Below are 15,232 nucleotides of genomic sequence, written 5' to 3'. Positions count from 1 at the left end.
TTTTTCTATTTTTTATTATGAAATGTTGAGTGTTATTAATTTCTTATGTTAGGGGTTATGAATTGTCTAACAATTACCATTACAAAACTTTTAGAAATGAGTGTACACTAATTGTATACGTGGACATTGTGAATGCATTAAGTGAATCTCCTTTATTTCTTACAAGAAAAATTGTTTTAAAAAACATTAGAATACAAACATTTTAGGTTATGAGCTCTCTCCCCAAAAATTGAAACTCGTGAAAAGAGGTACTGCCGTACTGTTTTTGTTTTAATGTTTACATATCATCATAGTCCATTCTTGTACAAAAATACACTTCTTTTGTTTTTTCATGTGTTTATTTACAGAATTTTTATTTCAGAAACATACATTACAAGAGCAGATCATAAAATACCGTCGTCACGTATGTTGCAGCAAGTGTCTCAGGCAAGGTGGCAATTCTATGCTGGAGCACAAGGATGTCTCACCTTTGCTGCATCCAATTATTCAAGGATGGAGTAGGTGAGTGATTTGTTTTTGGATTACTACAAAGAAAAATCTAGTCGGGTCATTGGTATATTGGTTACAGTATTTACCTTACAGCTTGTACATAAATGTCACTCTACTCATTGTGTAGTACTGTCATTTCTAACTGCCCCTTGCATTGAATACCCTATTGGCAGATTATAAGTGCTTAGAATGTAGCTCAAGGTGTTTTTAACCATCTTGGACAAGGAAGGGGTTAAAATAGAAGTCTTGAAGTTTTACATAAGAATATGTAGGGAAACTCATAAAAAAATATCCATCTCAAGAACAAGTTTACTACAGTATGTCAAATAGATATGTGATCATCATCTTGCAATCTACAGTAGTTTTAAGTTTGTTCAAATCATAGTTGTTCTGTAACGGGAATACAAACCCAAGTTATTTATAGGGGTATTACTTTCGGCAAAGCTGAAAGGACGAGCCATTAAAATTAAGCTAGGGTTAACTACTCTTACCTCTAGTTAGGTGGGGTAGGGGGTAGCTACCCCCCTCTAAATCACACACCTGTGACTGTGCTTCACTTTGCTTGGAGGTAGGACTTCAAGGGGACAGGGTTGGCGGTAAGTTTGGATAAATAGCTAAAGGTTTGTATCGTTAGGAAAAATACAAATTATTTCCAAATTTGTCATTCGTTCTGTAACTGGAATACAAACCTATGCTATTTGTAGGGGTATGACTCACTTAGGAGGGCGGATGTCCCAGCCAATCTGTCTTTTTGGCTTTACGGGATTCCCCTTTATGTGTGTTAGCACATAAAAGAGGAAACCCTAACACCTTGCTAACCATACTATGCATGGTTTGCGGCCTACGCAAGCTGTACATGTTGAGATCCTAGCCATGTGACTATCAAGGTAAGATCTCTTCTGTGTCATGGGAATCGTCAGAGGTCACCAAGACATACCCAGTACCACCTCGCCATGGCATAGGGACGCAACAGTATTGACACAATACAGTAGGGTCCCGAATTATGCGAGAATTTGGTCGATTAATGACCTCGTGTAAATGGAAAATCGCGAATTTCGAAACACACAACTAACAGAAATATTTCCATTGCGGCCATGGCAACCAGCAATTTGCCTATTCAAATGTGTTTACTACCCATTTCCAATACTTTCTTTGTACTATACTGTATTTCTTTATAATATCAAATTGTTCTTGTAAATAAATAAAACATTTAATATACTTTAAAGTTCTAATAACTTGAAAAATGGTTAAAATTACAACCAGGATAGGTGTAAACACCATATATTTCCCGTTATAACACAACCCAAAATACAGACAAATTTTAATGTTTGTCATATCTATTGTATAATACAACTGGTGAATAGCAAAACCATCACTCTATAGACTAGCTTGTTGTATGATTGAAAATCCAGAATTATCAAATTAAAGGCGATTTTATATCATGCGTTTCCTAAACACGCTAAAAAGCACAATAGAAAACGACAACCAATGTTTTGTTTACGTTTATCTCTGATCTCAACGAAGAAACAGACGCATTTATACATCTGTGTTTTTGAATTGACAGCAATTTTACCAAGTATAGATTATATGTTGAATTTGTTATTACCAATGTTCCAATTATTTTTTATTAGAACTTTCAAATAAATGAAATGAATGCCATTTATGAAATGTTTTTCTTTATTATGCCGCCTGAAACGGAAACCTTCCATTTGTTTACGCTCCATCTTCGATCATAATAAACAAACGAATGCATTAAACACACATGATCTAAGTCATAACTAATGATATTACAAACATTTAGTAAACATTATGTTATTACAAATATTTTACTTACCGTATCCATATAAATTCCTAAATTCGTAGCAAAGCTGGAAATTTTTTTTTCCTTATGCGTTTAATCCACAATAGCAAACTGCCGCTAATGACAGAGTGATAACTTACGATAATTCTAAACTGTTACGAAAGATAATTGTCCTTTCCATATCCAAAATACTTTTCCTAACTTCAGTTATAAGTCAACTTGTACCCACCTCAATTATGGATCCATATGCAAAAAAGGTAAAAGAAGAAAGTACTAGGCCTATTTTTAAAGTCACCGAACAATTAGGTTACCGCTATAACGTTCGATGAGAGAGAGAGAGAGAGAGAGAGAGAGAGAGAGAGAGAGAGAGAGAGAGAGAGAGAGAGGGATGGTTTTAAAGTACTAAACAATAAATATGATAGGTTATAACACATTGGTATTTATGTAATATTAACTGTATAGATGGTTTGAATAAGTTAAGAAATGGTGTAAACAATTCTTTGTTATTGTATTCGCGCGGAAGCTAGACATCAGCTGATGTGATCACAGCCAAAAGTAAAACAAAAATAAGTTAGCAATACTCGATTTTTAAAACACACCCGAAATTTAACAACATAAGTACATGTTTTATTATAACGCAATTGACATTTAAAGAGTAAAAATTTTCTGGAATAGAATGGTGTTTCCTAAAAAATAGTGGTTTGCGGACGAAATCGGTTACCGTATTTTAAGCTATGATTGAAATGGATGTATACACGGTATAATTTTTTCGTTTTGTATTTAATTGACACTTCAAGAAAACCGATTTTGGTTTCTTCATCTATTTGTAAGTATTGTATAACGAGAGAGAGAGAGAGAGAGAGAGAGAGAGAGAGAGAGAGAGAGAGAGAGAGAGAGAGAGAATCAGCTGTTGTAATTGAATGTCGTGTTTTTGTTTCGTGTACCCCCTAAAGCGAGGAATTGATCGCCACAACTAACAATATTCATGTTAATTTCATTCTTAAACTCAAGTTGCCATATGTGAACTATGGTTTTATTTCTTACGGAGAGAGAGAGAGAGAGAGAGAGAGAGAGAGAGAAAGAGAGATTTCTGCCATCAAATCTCTCTCTCTCTCTCTCTCTCTCTCTCTCTCTCTCTCTCTCTCTCTCTCTCTCTCTCTCTAGATTTTATTTTACCGTCTACTCTACAAAACCAATGTTTGCAAATCAAATGTATACTGTTTAAAATATGACAAAATATTGACGACTCGTTACCGAAGTTTAGGCTATTCACTGCCGATAAACGAACCCAGTCTACTCGTGAAAACCTTGAACGCCCAGAGGGAAAAATAAGGCTTTTAAATATACTGTACTAAACAAAAATAATGCTTTAATATACCATCATTAACACTACCATTACAATTATCGTAAGGTTGGAGAAAGATAAAGATTGCCGAGAACGTAACCACATTTCTGTTTACATTTTGTCAGCTGGACTCGCACAGTTAACAGTTCATTTCATTGTTGATGTGGATTTTTACCCTTAAATAGGCTATTCATTATGAAATTATGTTAATGAAATGTAATGTTAATATTGTTTTGTAACATTTATTATAAATCACCGTATTTAGGGCTATCAATATACTTAAAAAGACAATAGATTTGATACATTTTGTAGTGCTTGACTCGCGAACTTTGAACAGCCTCGCGGATACAGAAAATTTATTTTTGAAAAATAGCGATCGCGGAAAAGGGGAATCGTGTAATTCGAACACGCTTAATTCGGGACCCTACTGTACTAGGTTACTTAAGGGAACAATGGTTTCCCTGCAGAGGTTAAGGTCAGCTTTGCAGAGGACCCTGGATGCTGATTTCCCCAAGAGAGGGGAGGATGAAGAAAAGAAAGAGCCAATCATTCTTTTTCATTCAGACTAAAACTGGGTAACCAATGCTCTCAATCTCCTGCTACTTGTCCATAAAGGAGCTTGAGGTAATAAACCAGTTGTTTTACAGCCATCACAGGACCGATAGAGAATGTATCGTGTCTCCTGTGGGTTACGTCTTGCAGGTAGTGGACGGTGAAGGTCATTTGCCGCTTCCACACCCCCGCTTGTAGGACTTGCGTCACAGGGTAGTTACGATTGAACGCCAGGGATGTAGCAATGGCCCTGACGTTGAGTTCTCCGGTTGACGTGTCGAAGGAGGATTTGGAGTCAGTGCGATGCCTATGACCTTGTGAATCCAGGCAGAGATGGTGTTCTTTGTGATCCTCCTTTTGATTTTCCCAGTGCTGATGAAGTGATGACACTCGAGGTGAGCTCTCGTAGTTTCCTTGAGGAAGGGCGCCTAATTTCTCTTTGGCACAGTAACCTTTGATCTGGATCATTGGTCATGCTGTGAAGGATTTCCAAATCGAAGGGTTCGGATTCTGCAATCTGAGTTGCCAGAAACGAGGTCGAGCATTTCTTGATGTATTGTCGTGAATGAGAGACGTTAAGGGCGTCCCATGGGGTTCGCTGACTCTCTCGGCCGAAGCCAACACGAGTGGGAGACCTGTCATCAAGGTCAGGAGACCTCTGCTGCTCGGAATCCTGGATTAAGGTCCCCTTTCCTACCAAGGGACCATAGGCATGAAGCTCCGTATGAGGGCGATGCTGACGTGAAGAAAGGTTGATTCTTTCTGGGCTGAAGGTGAGGCTCAAGGAATAGCAGTGGCCTTTCATTGCCGAGAGAAATTCCAACTAAGAGGAAATGTCTAATCCTTTCAGTTTAAAGGCGGAACTCAAGGCTGACCGATAGCCTTCTACTGCCGAAACCGAGAAGAGCATTCCCTCCCGCAGATACACGAAGAACTCTGCTATTGCTGGAATATTGGCATCAAGTGGAGAGATACATCTTTCATGACACCAACCATAGAAGACATTCCACTTTGCCTGGTATACTGAGGCTGATGATCTTCTCAGGTGTCCAGACATCCTTTTTGCAACTTGTTGCAAAAATCCTCTCTGAGTGAGATGCTGGATAGTCTTCACCCGTGAAGTCGTAGCAAAGCTACAGCTTTGTGGGAGATGTTGGTGTGTGTTTGTCAGAGTAGATCATGTCATGGATGAAGTTTTCTTGGAAGCTCTGTCAGGAGTAGCAGAAGGTCTCGGAATTATTCTGTGTGATGCTTTAGTGGAGCTATGAAGGTCATTGAGAGATTGACCTGTGTTCTGGTCTTTTTGAATACTCTTTCGCCAGACAGAATGGGGGGAAATGAATAAACATCGATGTTGTCCCACCATTGTTGGAATGCATCTTGCCAGAGAGCCTTGGGGTCTGGGACTGGGAAGCAGTACAGCTAGAGCCTGAATTTCAGGGACGTTGTGAATAGATCCACCGTCGGAGAATCCCACAAAGTCAGGACTTTGTTGGCTACTATATGATCCAAAGACCATTCAGAACCCCCTATCTGAGTTGCTCTGCTCAGGTTTTCCACAAGCACATTCCTTTTGTCGGTAATGAAGTGAACTGATAGTGTTATTGGGTGGACTTCTGCCCATCTCAGTATTCCTACTGCAAGATGGGATAGGGGCTGCGAAAAAGTACCGCCTTGCTTGTTGATGTAAGCCACAACTGTGGTGTTGTTGCTCATCACCACCACTGAGTGGCCTGCCAGGAGCTGATGGAATTGTTGAAGGGCCAGTAAGGTGGCCCTCATCTCCAAGAGATTGATGTGCTGGTACTTTTCAAACTCTGACCATAGGCCTGAGGTCGTGTGGTGCAGCATGTGGGCCCCACCCTTCTTTTGATGCATCTGAGAAGAGCAATAAGTTCGAGGGAAGGACAAGAAAGTTGACGCCCTTTAGCAGATTCTTGTCTGCCACCTACCACTCGAGGTCATTCTGTTCCACTGGTCCCATGGGAATCAGAATGTTCAGGGAATTTAAGGCCTGATTCCAGTTGGACTTTAGCCGCCACTGGAGAGATTGTATTTTGAGGTGGCCGTTGGGAATTAGACGGACCAGAGATGATAGGTGCACGAGGATACATAGCCACCTCTGTTTTGGGATTTGTTCTTGTTTGAGGAAGGGTCATGGGACCATCCTCAACATCCTTACCCTGTCGTCTGATGGGAAGGCTTTGTGTGAATCTCAAATACTTCCTTGAAGATGGATGGATTGGGATCTGGAAGCGTACGTCCCTTATATCCCGGGTGGATATGAGGTCCTGTGATCTACCAATTGTCTGACCTTCTCCAACATGGTCTGCAGCTCCTTTGAGGGTCCCCTTGCATAGGAGCTCGTTAACACTGGGGTCTTAATCAGTGCAGGGAGAGATAAGTTAACGGGACGTGATACTTGAGCTGCATCCACCTCTTCCAGCAGCGATACAGGCATCTCCCCCACTGGTGAACAATGGGGGGGATCGCCTATCCTAGTGTTTGCGTCCCCGGCCGCCTCCTCTAGGATGTTTCCCTCCATGGAAGGACTTGGAGCCTTTCTTGCCCTTGGCAGGAAAGGGCTTTTTAGACACATTGTTGTCTGTTACTGCAGTCCTGTTTGTCATTCTCGAAGAGGCCGGATGTTGACTGCTTGACCCCCTCTGCTGGTCTTGTAATCCTCGATGAGGACTTTGGTACAGTTTTAGAGTCCTTAGACTCTTTCCTCAGAGGGAAGAAGGTCTCTAGCACAGAAGGTTTAGGTGTTACACCCTTCTGTTGGTCACCTGTAGGGGAAAGGATGGAATCCTTCACAGGTTTCGAGACTACTCTGCAATCTTGCGGGACTTCCTCAACGAACGAAGGCCGGAAAGAGTCGGATAAGGATTCTTCCCTGCAGAAGACTCAGTCTGAACAGTTGATGTAGAGCAGGAGGGCGAGGCGAAGTGGGTAAGGCAACACTTGATCTTCCCTTGGGCGTACTGACGGGTGATGCTGTTCCTTTGAACCCCAGAATTCTGGAGAATGTTGACGATAGTCAAGGGCTGGTTTTCGTGCCCCTGTGCAGTTGGAGAATGCTCATGAGTAGTCACTTCTTGACGAGCTGCTGATGGGGACTGCAGTTCACCTGCCGATCGTTTAGGGAATCAGTGCGATGGCGAACGGCGAGTGGCGAGTAGTTGAAGGCTGCTGAGCGACGAAACTGCAAACTGCCAGTGAACGGTTTGTATCGTTATGAAAAATGAAATTATTTCCAAATTTGTCATTACCAGGATCCAGTGTTGGGTCACAGTATTAGAATAATTTCAGTCATATAATTCAAAGTATAGGAAGATGGCTCATCTAACCACTATGGCCCTTGCTCCATGTTGTTTCTAATTGAGAAATTGTTGTCTAGTGACTTTTTATCACATGAGAAATTTTGTGGCTTGTGAATTTATTTATATTTAACAGCTACATATGAATATCGGGTAGTATAGAAATAAATTTTATGATCATTTTTTCTGTACAGTTGAAGAATAAACAGAATGATTGCATTTCTCAAAAGTAAATTTGCCATCAAGAATCACACCTAGAATTTTAAATGTTATGTATAGTTAGATACATTTCTATGAAAATAAATAAGATTTTAGGTGTGCTATTAAGGTTGACAGCCCATATTTACAAATTTTTTATATTTGTGGTACAGTATCTCTGTTACCTAACCCCGGTGAATGTTACAATAATACTCTATGTAAGGGTTTTTATTTTTCTAATTAGCTAATGGATATTTATTGATGACTGATAAAGTCCGAAGTTAATAGATTAAGGAATAAAAGGCCACCGTTGGCTAAATTATTGTCATCAAGTTAGGTGTGTTCTTTGAATTGAAAGTATGCTGGATAAAAGGAATTTGCTTCCAAATGTTGAATTGTTTTAACCTTTGCAGTCGTCTGTTGTCCCACCAGTTCTCCTAGGTAAAAATTTTTTTGTGTCATCTACTGTAGAAATTCTTAAAGTTATCATATAAAAAAGTTTAAAAAAATTTAACCAAGACACTCTAAGTTGTCCTTTTTATTTTTTTCAAGGCTTTCATGAATTAAATTGTGTACATTGTACTAAAATGTTTTAATTTTCCAGGCTAGTGGTAAAGCAGAAACGGAAGGCGATTACAAAGAATGAAATCTATTATGTGACACCCTGTGGGTTAAGACTACGTAATATTGAAGAAGTCTCGCGATATATTGTTAACACCGAGTCCAACCTCGAGATAGATTGTTTCACTTTCGAAACAGGGATAGAAATATCTCATGAATGGGAACCCTTCAAGAAGATACTTTTTATAGAGGTACATTATATCTTTCAGATAATGCTGTTTGTCTATTTGTTTGTTTAACTCATGAAGTTAATTGATGTAACTTATATAGATGATAGTACATTCTATGGAATTTCAAATGTTGAAATAATTTTCATGTATACATACATACATATACCAAAGGGACTTCCCCCAATTTTGGGGGGTAGCCGACATCAACAAATGAAACAAAACAAAAAAGGGGACCTCTAATCTCTACGTTCCTCCAGCCTAACCAGGGACTCAACCGAGTTCAGCTGGTACTGCTAGGGTGCCACATCCCAACCTCCCACATTATCCACCACAAATGAAGCTTCATAATGCTGAATCCCCTACTGCTGCTACCTCCGCGGTCATCTAAGGCACCGGAGGAAGCAGCAGGGCCTACCGGAACTGCGTGACAATCGCTCGCCATTCATTCCTATTTCTAGCACGCTCTCTTGCCTTTCTCACATCTATCCTCCTATCACCCAGAGCTTTCTTCACACCATCCATCCACCCAAACCTTGGCCTTCCTCTTGTACTTCTCCCATCAACTCTTGCATTCATCACCTTCTTTACTTTCAATTAATTTTCATGAATTTGGCTTTATTTAGAAGCAGTTGATATTTACTTGTATTTTTATTGAAAGAGATGCTCAGGTGGACACTTGGAATTTGTGAGACAGAAGACCGAGATGGTAGCCTGGATGCTTATATTCCTCTTGCAAAAATAAGTGCCTCTAAACAGCTGCTTATTCATTATGTGTCTGGATATTTTATCACTCCTCTCAAGGATTATCAATGGCAAACCGTATGATTCCCCTTGGCAAATTCTTTTCTTTTTTAATTAATCTGTTGAAGATTTGCTTAATCTGTTTTTTCCTCAGGTTATAATGGCAGTGTGAGTGTTGATTGCAAGCTTGGCCACTAGCTCATAACAATTTTTTCTCTGTTGGGATTAGTATCTCTCATGCATACGCAAGAATTAAATGTCGGTTTCTGTACGTAGTACGTGAATAATCGATAAACGGTTTAGTAAGGTCTTTAAAATAGATTCTAATCGTGCATTACTACCTGTTCCCTGCTCTTGAACCTGTCAAAGAAGGAAATTGCAGGTTGTTGTAACATATGTTAATGAACTTCTTTTAACTCTTGACATGTGTAGTATTAAAAGATTTATATGATAGGATTGAATTTTATACAGTACTACATTGCTTGGAGTGAAGATTTTTATATTATTTATTACATAGCCTTCTCTCTTGTGAGAGAGGCAAGAGAGTGTGCTAGAAATAGGAATGAATGGCGAACGATTGTGACACAGTCCCGGTAGGCCCTGCTGCTTCCTCCAGTCGCCTTGGATGATCACGGAGGTAGCAGCAGTAGGGGATTCAGCGTTATGAAGCTTCATCTGTGGTGGCTAACGGGGGAGAGCAGGCTGTGGCATCCTAGCAGTACCAGCCAAACTCTGTTGAGTCCCTCATCAGGCTGGGAGGAATGTAGAGAGGAAAGGTCCCCTTTTTTTAATTTGTTTGATGTCGGCTACTCTCCAAAATTGAGGGATGTGCCTTGGTATATGTATGTATGTACATAGCCTTCCCAAGTTGTCATGAAAATGCAGCATAGGATGCTATATCATGTTAGTTTTACTTCTTTTTTCAGGATATTACAGATGGCGAAGAGAATGTGAAGATTTCCTGTGTGAATTCTTTGGACGACATTGCTCCCATAAAACTTCTGTATTCCAATGTTCGACTGCCCACGGAACATGTCCCTTTGAACCTAGATCAAGGGTTCCTTGTATGTTGTGACTGCTTGGATAATTGTCAGGTGAGGATATTGTTAAGGACATGATCTTGTATAATTTCAGGTGGCCTAAGTCCTATCTTTTTTTGCACCTCTTTTCAGAGAAGGCTTACAAACAAAATGGAATGGCCTTTATTATATTTCAGTTTTGTTGTCAAGAAATATCATGACTTTTCTGTTTTTATTAAAAAGCAAATTCATTAAGATTATAATTTTTCTTTTTACACATTCACATACTTTTTTACCATGTTATTTGACAATAGTGCTATTGTTTTATCATATACCGTGCGGTATTCTTTCAAACTTATCTGTAAAAGTACCATTCCTTTTTATGTATATTAAATTCATCTTTCCCATTTTAGAATAAGGATAAGTGTGCTTGTCGTCGACTAACTATCCAGGGTACTCAAATTCTCAATCACGTGGCAAACCGCAATGCTGGCTACCAGCATCGACGACTTTATGATCAAGTACAGAGTGGTATATATGAATGCAATTCAAGGTGAGAATATTTTATTTTTATAATCCAGTGTATTATTTTAAGCAATTTTGTTTAATTTTCATTTGCAGTCAAATAATTCTTAGCTTTTTTTGTAAGTGCGCTAAGTATTAACAGATGATGTCACTAAAAAAGTAATTGTTTAATGTTTCAAAACCCTACATCTTCTTTGTTTGAAGAACTTAATAACAGTTTGTACTCTATTCATGATGGCTTGGACTTATGGTCCTGATTGAGACATTTAGGACTAGTATTATCATTTTAAGAATTTTTTCAACAAGGTCTTCTGTAAAACCTCTTTGCTGAGATCTGACTATTGCCCAACAAAGCTTAAACAAGGCCTCATCATAAACCTGTTGATTTGGTTCTGAGAGCTGTTTCTACTTGTGGCTGTATCCTCTAAGCTCGTCGATGAATTCTATCAATAGCTTAACCCTTTTACCCCCAGGGTATTTGGAAATTTCCAACCCTTAACCCCCAAGGGTTATTTTTTTTTCAAGCACATTTTGCAGTATAATTTTTTTAAATTGCTCTAACAGCCTTAATTTTTGTCATAGAGAGGTCAGGTTGGTCTCATTCTCTTGGAAAATGCCTGAATTTTTTCAAAAAATTATCAAAAATATGCAAAAAAAATTTTAAATAGCATTTTTTTGCAAGGACGTACCGGTACATCCATGGGGGTAAAGGGATGAGTTTAGTGAAATGTACCAGTACATCCTTTGGGGGGTTAAAGGGTTAACTGGCGACGTATCTCATTCAAAGCATCGACTTGAAAGATTACGTCATTTGGAATTCGGGTTTGATATTCCTCTTGTAAGGAGGATGCCCTGCCCAGGCAATTAGGTTATATCTTCAGTGCCGTCGAGAGTTGTGTGTCTTCTTTCTTCATATGGGCAATCAGAAAAATCTGTTGCCTGGAACTAAAAATTTTCTCTGTCTGTTAAGTTATCACAAGAAGTTATTTAGATTTGTCAAAAATAGATTGACTATTACTTTATCTCATTTGAAATAGCACATTTAGTTCATGCCTTCCCCTCTTCATTTGACTTGAGGTATAACGTGGAGTGGATACATGGAGGCACTATTCTACTTTTAAAGAAATCTCCTTGAGACCTGTTACTCACAACCACTTGGGCACTTTCTCTTTGGGTCTGGTACTTACAGCAGGTAGTGCATTACTAGTGATGAGTTATTATACGGCTTCATCTTTCTCATCGTAACTTTCACCTAGAACTCGAGTCATATGACCTGGTATTAGTCTCTTGGTCACACACACCACAGGTTAGATGGTGAGTGTTCAATCTCTCCATCCCTACTTAATATGTATATTATGGTGGTCTCACTCTCTACAGAGGTCCTGATCATCATCTTCAATTCTACCCTCTTAATCTTTCGGTTGGTTTAGGATGGTTCCTCCCTGGCCCTCCCTCCTAAATTGCTTTTAAACTAATATATGGTTAATAGGGTTTTAGTGAACAAAGTTTATATAACATTGCTTTTCATTATACAATAAACCCTTTAATCATAATGTTTCTTCACTCTGACTTTAGATTCTTTTGTATTTACTAATAATAAAAGTGCAGCAAACTCTCATATGAATACACAGTATGGGATATTTCAATGTGGAAAGGTTCAAGTTGGTGCCATTGTAGTGCTTTAGTTGCATATAAGTAAAGGACAACGATTAATGGGTATGCATTCTAAAATGTTTTGGGTTATGAAGTTATAATCATGTGAAGTACTAATGCAGTATGTGTGTTGGCATTTCGAAGTTAATTAACACTATGAAATACATGCAAAGATATTTTTCAGCTTTCTCAGGTTTGATGGCACTGACTAGGTATGAATTATAGTACATAATATAAACAATTCTGTCTCATAGAAAGATATGTATTACTGCATTCCTTAAAGCACTTAATCCTAGTAAGTTCTTCCTCTTGTATATTCCCTATAGATGTAATTGTGCACAAAATCGCTGTTCAAATCGTGTAGTACAGCATCCATTAAAGCTAAAATTGCAACTCTTCAAAACGGCAAGAAGAGGCTGGGGCGTAAGAACTCTGTGTGACATTCCAAGAGGGGCATTCATATGTGTGTATGTGGGAAAGATGCTTAGTGAAAGTATTGCTAATGAGGTTAGTATGTTATTTCTTGTAAAGATGATGTTTTCTAACATTATTGACTTGTTATATACCTTCAATAAATTTAAATATTCCAAAGGCATGAAGACAACGTTTGGATTTAATGCTCTCTTTATATAAATTGGAGTTAAATTTTGATGAGAATTCAAAGGAATTATGTCTTAATTGTGATGGCTGTTGTCTCTGGAGAATTCATATTTTTTTACATTTTACAGTAGTCTTAACCCTTTTACCCCAAGGTAAGGTTAAATTTTGAGCACATTTTATAGTATATTTTTTTTAAATTGCTCTAACAGCCTTAATTTTTGTCATAGAGAGGTCAGGTTGGTCTCATTCTTTTGGAAAATGCCTGAAGTTTTTCATAAAGTTATCAAAAACATGCAAAAACATGTAAATAACAGTGTTTTGCAAGAACGTACCGGTACGTCCTTTGGGGGGCGAAAGGGCTAAGAATTTCTGATGTGGCATCATTCGTGAAATTTTTTATATTGCATTACAATACGATAGTCAGCTGTTAAGTTATTTAATGCACCAGAGGTATGGTAGTCATCATATTTTAACCGTGCTTTGAAATTGAATCGCATCACTACGATTAACGTGCTTTTGCAGGAAGGCAAACAGATGATTGGTGGTGATGACTATTATGCTGAATTAGACTACATAGAAGTTATGGAAAATGCCAAGGAAGGTTTCGAAGAAGAAGCTATATTGCCAGAGGCGGAAAGCTTAAGTATATTACTAAAAGACAACTTTAAACCCCCTAGATGTAGGTTTTGATTTTATTTGCAGTTTTCATTTGTTGACCTTAGTTGAAATTTAGATAAATAATTTCAGTCACTGCCGTTTTGTAGAGATTTGCATGCTTATGAGATTGCAAAAAATATTTCCTCTTAAATTTTTTTATAATTTTTGTTTGCCTTTTTCAGTTTTTTTTCAATGTTGGGATTACACGAGATTTATGAGTCTCCCAAGAATTGATGAACTTATCAATAAATTTCATTTCCTAATAGGTCTACACATATACAGTATAATAAAACGGTGTATAAAAATGTTTACCACTCCTTTAAATTACAACATGGAAATTTGTCTTGAAGAGTGTTTTGTCACATTTTAATTTTTCTACTTTAATTATATTCTGGAGTATGTAATTAAGAAAACATTTAGTCTTCACAAAAAGTTAATTTTCAATATTTAACTTAGCCGGTGATTATAATAGCTGCAACTCTGTTGCCCGACAGACAACTCTACGGTAAAAACTCGCCAGCGATCGCTACACAGGTTGCGGGTGTGCCCAACAGCGCCATCTGTCGTCCAGATACCCAGTACTCAATGTAAACAAAAGACTCAATTTTCTCTCTGTCGAGCTATCGACAAGACGTACTTACTCGCTGTTGCTAAACTGGAGTTTTTTCACAACTAATTGGTGAAGTACTTTATTCTAGTTTTGAGCTTTCGCTATGCAGGTGTTTTATCTTCATCTTAAATCTTGAATTCGTTTTGGATAGATTTAATTATGGTGACAAATAGAGTATGGGCTTTCTTTCACTTTTAAATGGCCGACTCTTCCCTTAGACGGAAGTGTGTTTAGGCGTTTAGTAATTATATCACGTTATAGATTTTCCTCTATATATTTTATATCTCTCCGCCTTTATTAGGCCTCTTCGATTAACTTTCCATTTATTATAAACATATAAAAATAATTTTAATGTTTTGTTTATATAGACCTTTCCTGAGAGTAGGTGGTCCTAACTTCGAAACCGAAGTTAATCAAGGTTGAGCCCTTTATATCGTAATTAGCTTTTAAAGAGCTAAGGATTTAAAACTTTTTAAATGTAATATTTTATGAAAGAATTTCTTTGATAGTCTTCGTACTGTTTTCAAAGATGAACTAACGTTTAGTTTATTTATGCTACGCAGTTGTTGACGTTCAGGACGTTCAACATGCGCTCTATCGTTACGATAGAGAGAGAGTGTATCACGGTTTCACTTTGCAGTAAGAGTAAATCGATTCTGACGTTTTGTTTATTCTTTCTTAGCTTAAATGTTTTAAATTCTATTTTAAAGGAAGTTTTTATTTGAAAAACCTTTCAGTTTTTTCCTTTAGTCAAATAACATGTTTTTTTTTGACGAAATATAATTGGGCTCTTCTCTTAGGTGCGAAATCAAGAGAGAAAGAGAGAGAGAGGAGAGAAAACGTTCCGTTCAAGCGGGTGACGTTGTTCTCGTGTTACTCTCGTCCCTAGTCGCTGTAAGGGGAGGAAGGATAAAACGTTTTAGTTTTTTAT

General features: G+C 38.0%; 1 protein-coding gene across 2 annotated transcripts in view; it reads left to right on the top strand.

Moving 5' to 3' along the window:
* Positions 1-15,232, top strand: part of LOC137617347 (histone-lysine N-methyltransferase eggless-like) — a 113,489-nt gene that overhangs the window by 64,453 nt on the left and 33,804 nt on the right. For both annotated transcript variants that reach the window (XM_068347371.1, XM_068347369.1), the window contains exons 14-19: positions 362-501; positions 8,310-8,517; positions 10,164-10,331; positions 10,670-10,809; positions 12,761-12,941; positions 13,557-13,713. In XM_068347371.1, the coding sequence (XP_068203472.1) occupies positions 362-501; positions 8,310-8,517; positions 10,164-10,331; positions 10,670-10,809; positions 12,761-12,941; positions 13,557-13,713 (994 nt within the window). The remainder of the gene's footprint in view (positions 1-361; positions 502-8,309; positions 8,518-10,163; positions 10,332-10,669; positions 10,810-12,760; positions 12,942-13,556; positions 13,714-15,232) is intronic.

Source organism: Palaemon carinicauda, chromosome 23, assembly GCF_036898095.1.
Source record: "Palaemon carinicauda isolate YSFRI2023 chromosome 23, ASM3689809v2, whole genome shotgun sequence".
NCBI lineage: Eukaryota > Metazoa > Arthropoda > Malacostraca > Decapoda > Palaemonidae > Palaemon > Palaemon carinicauda.
This window is presented reverse-complemented; position numbering and strand designations above follow the sequence as displayed.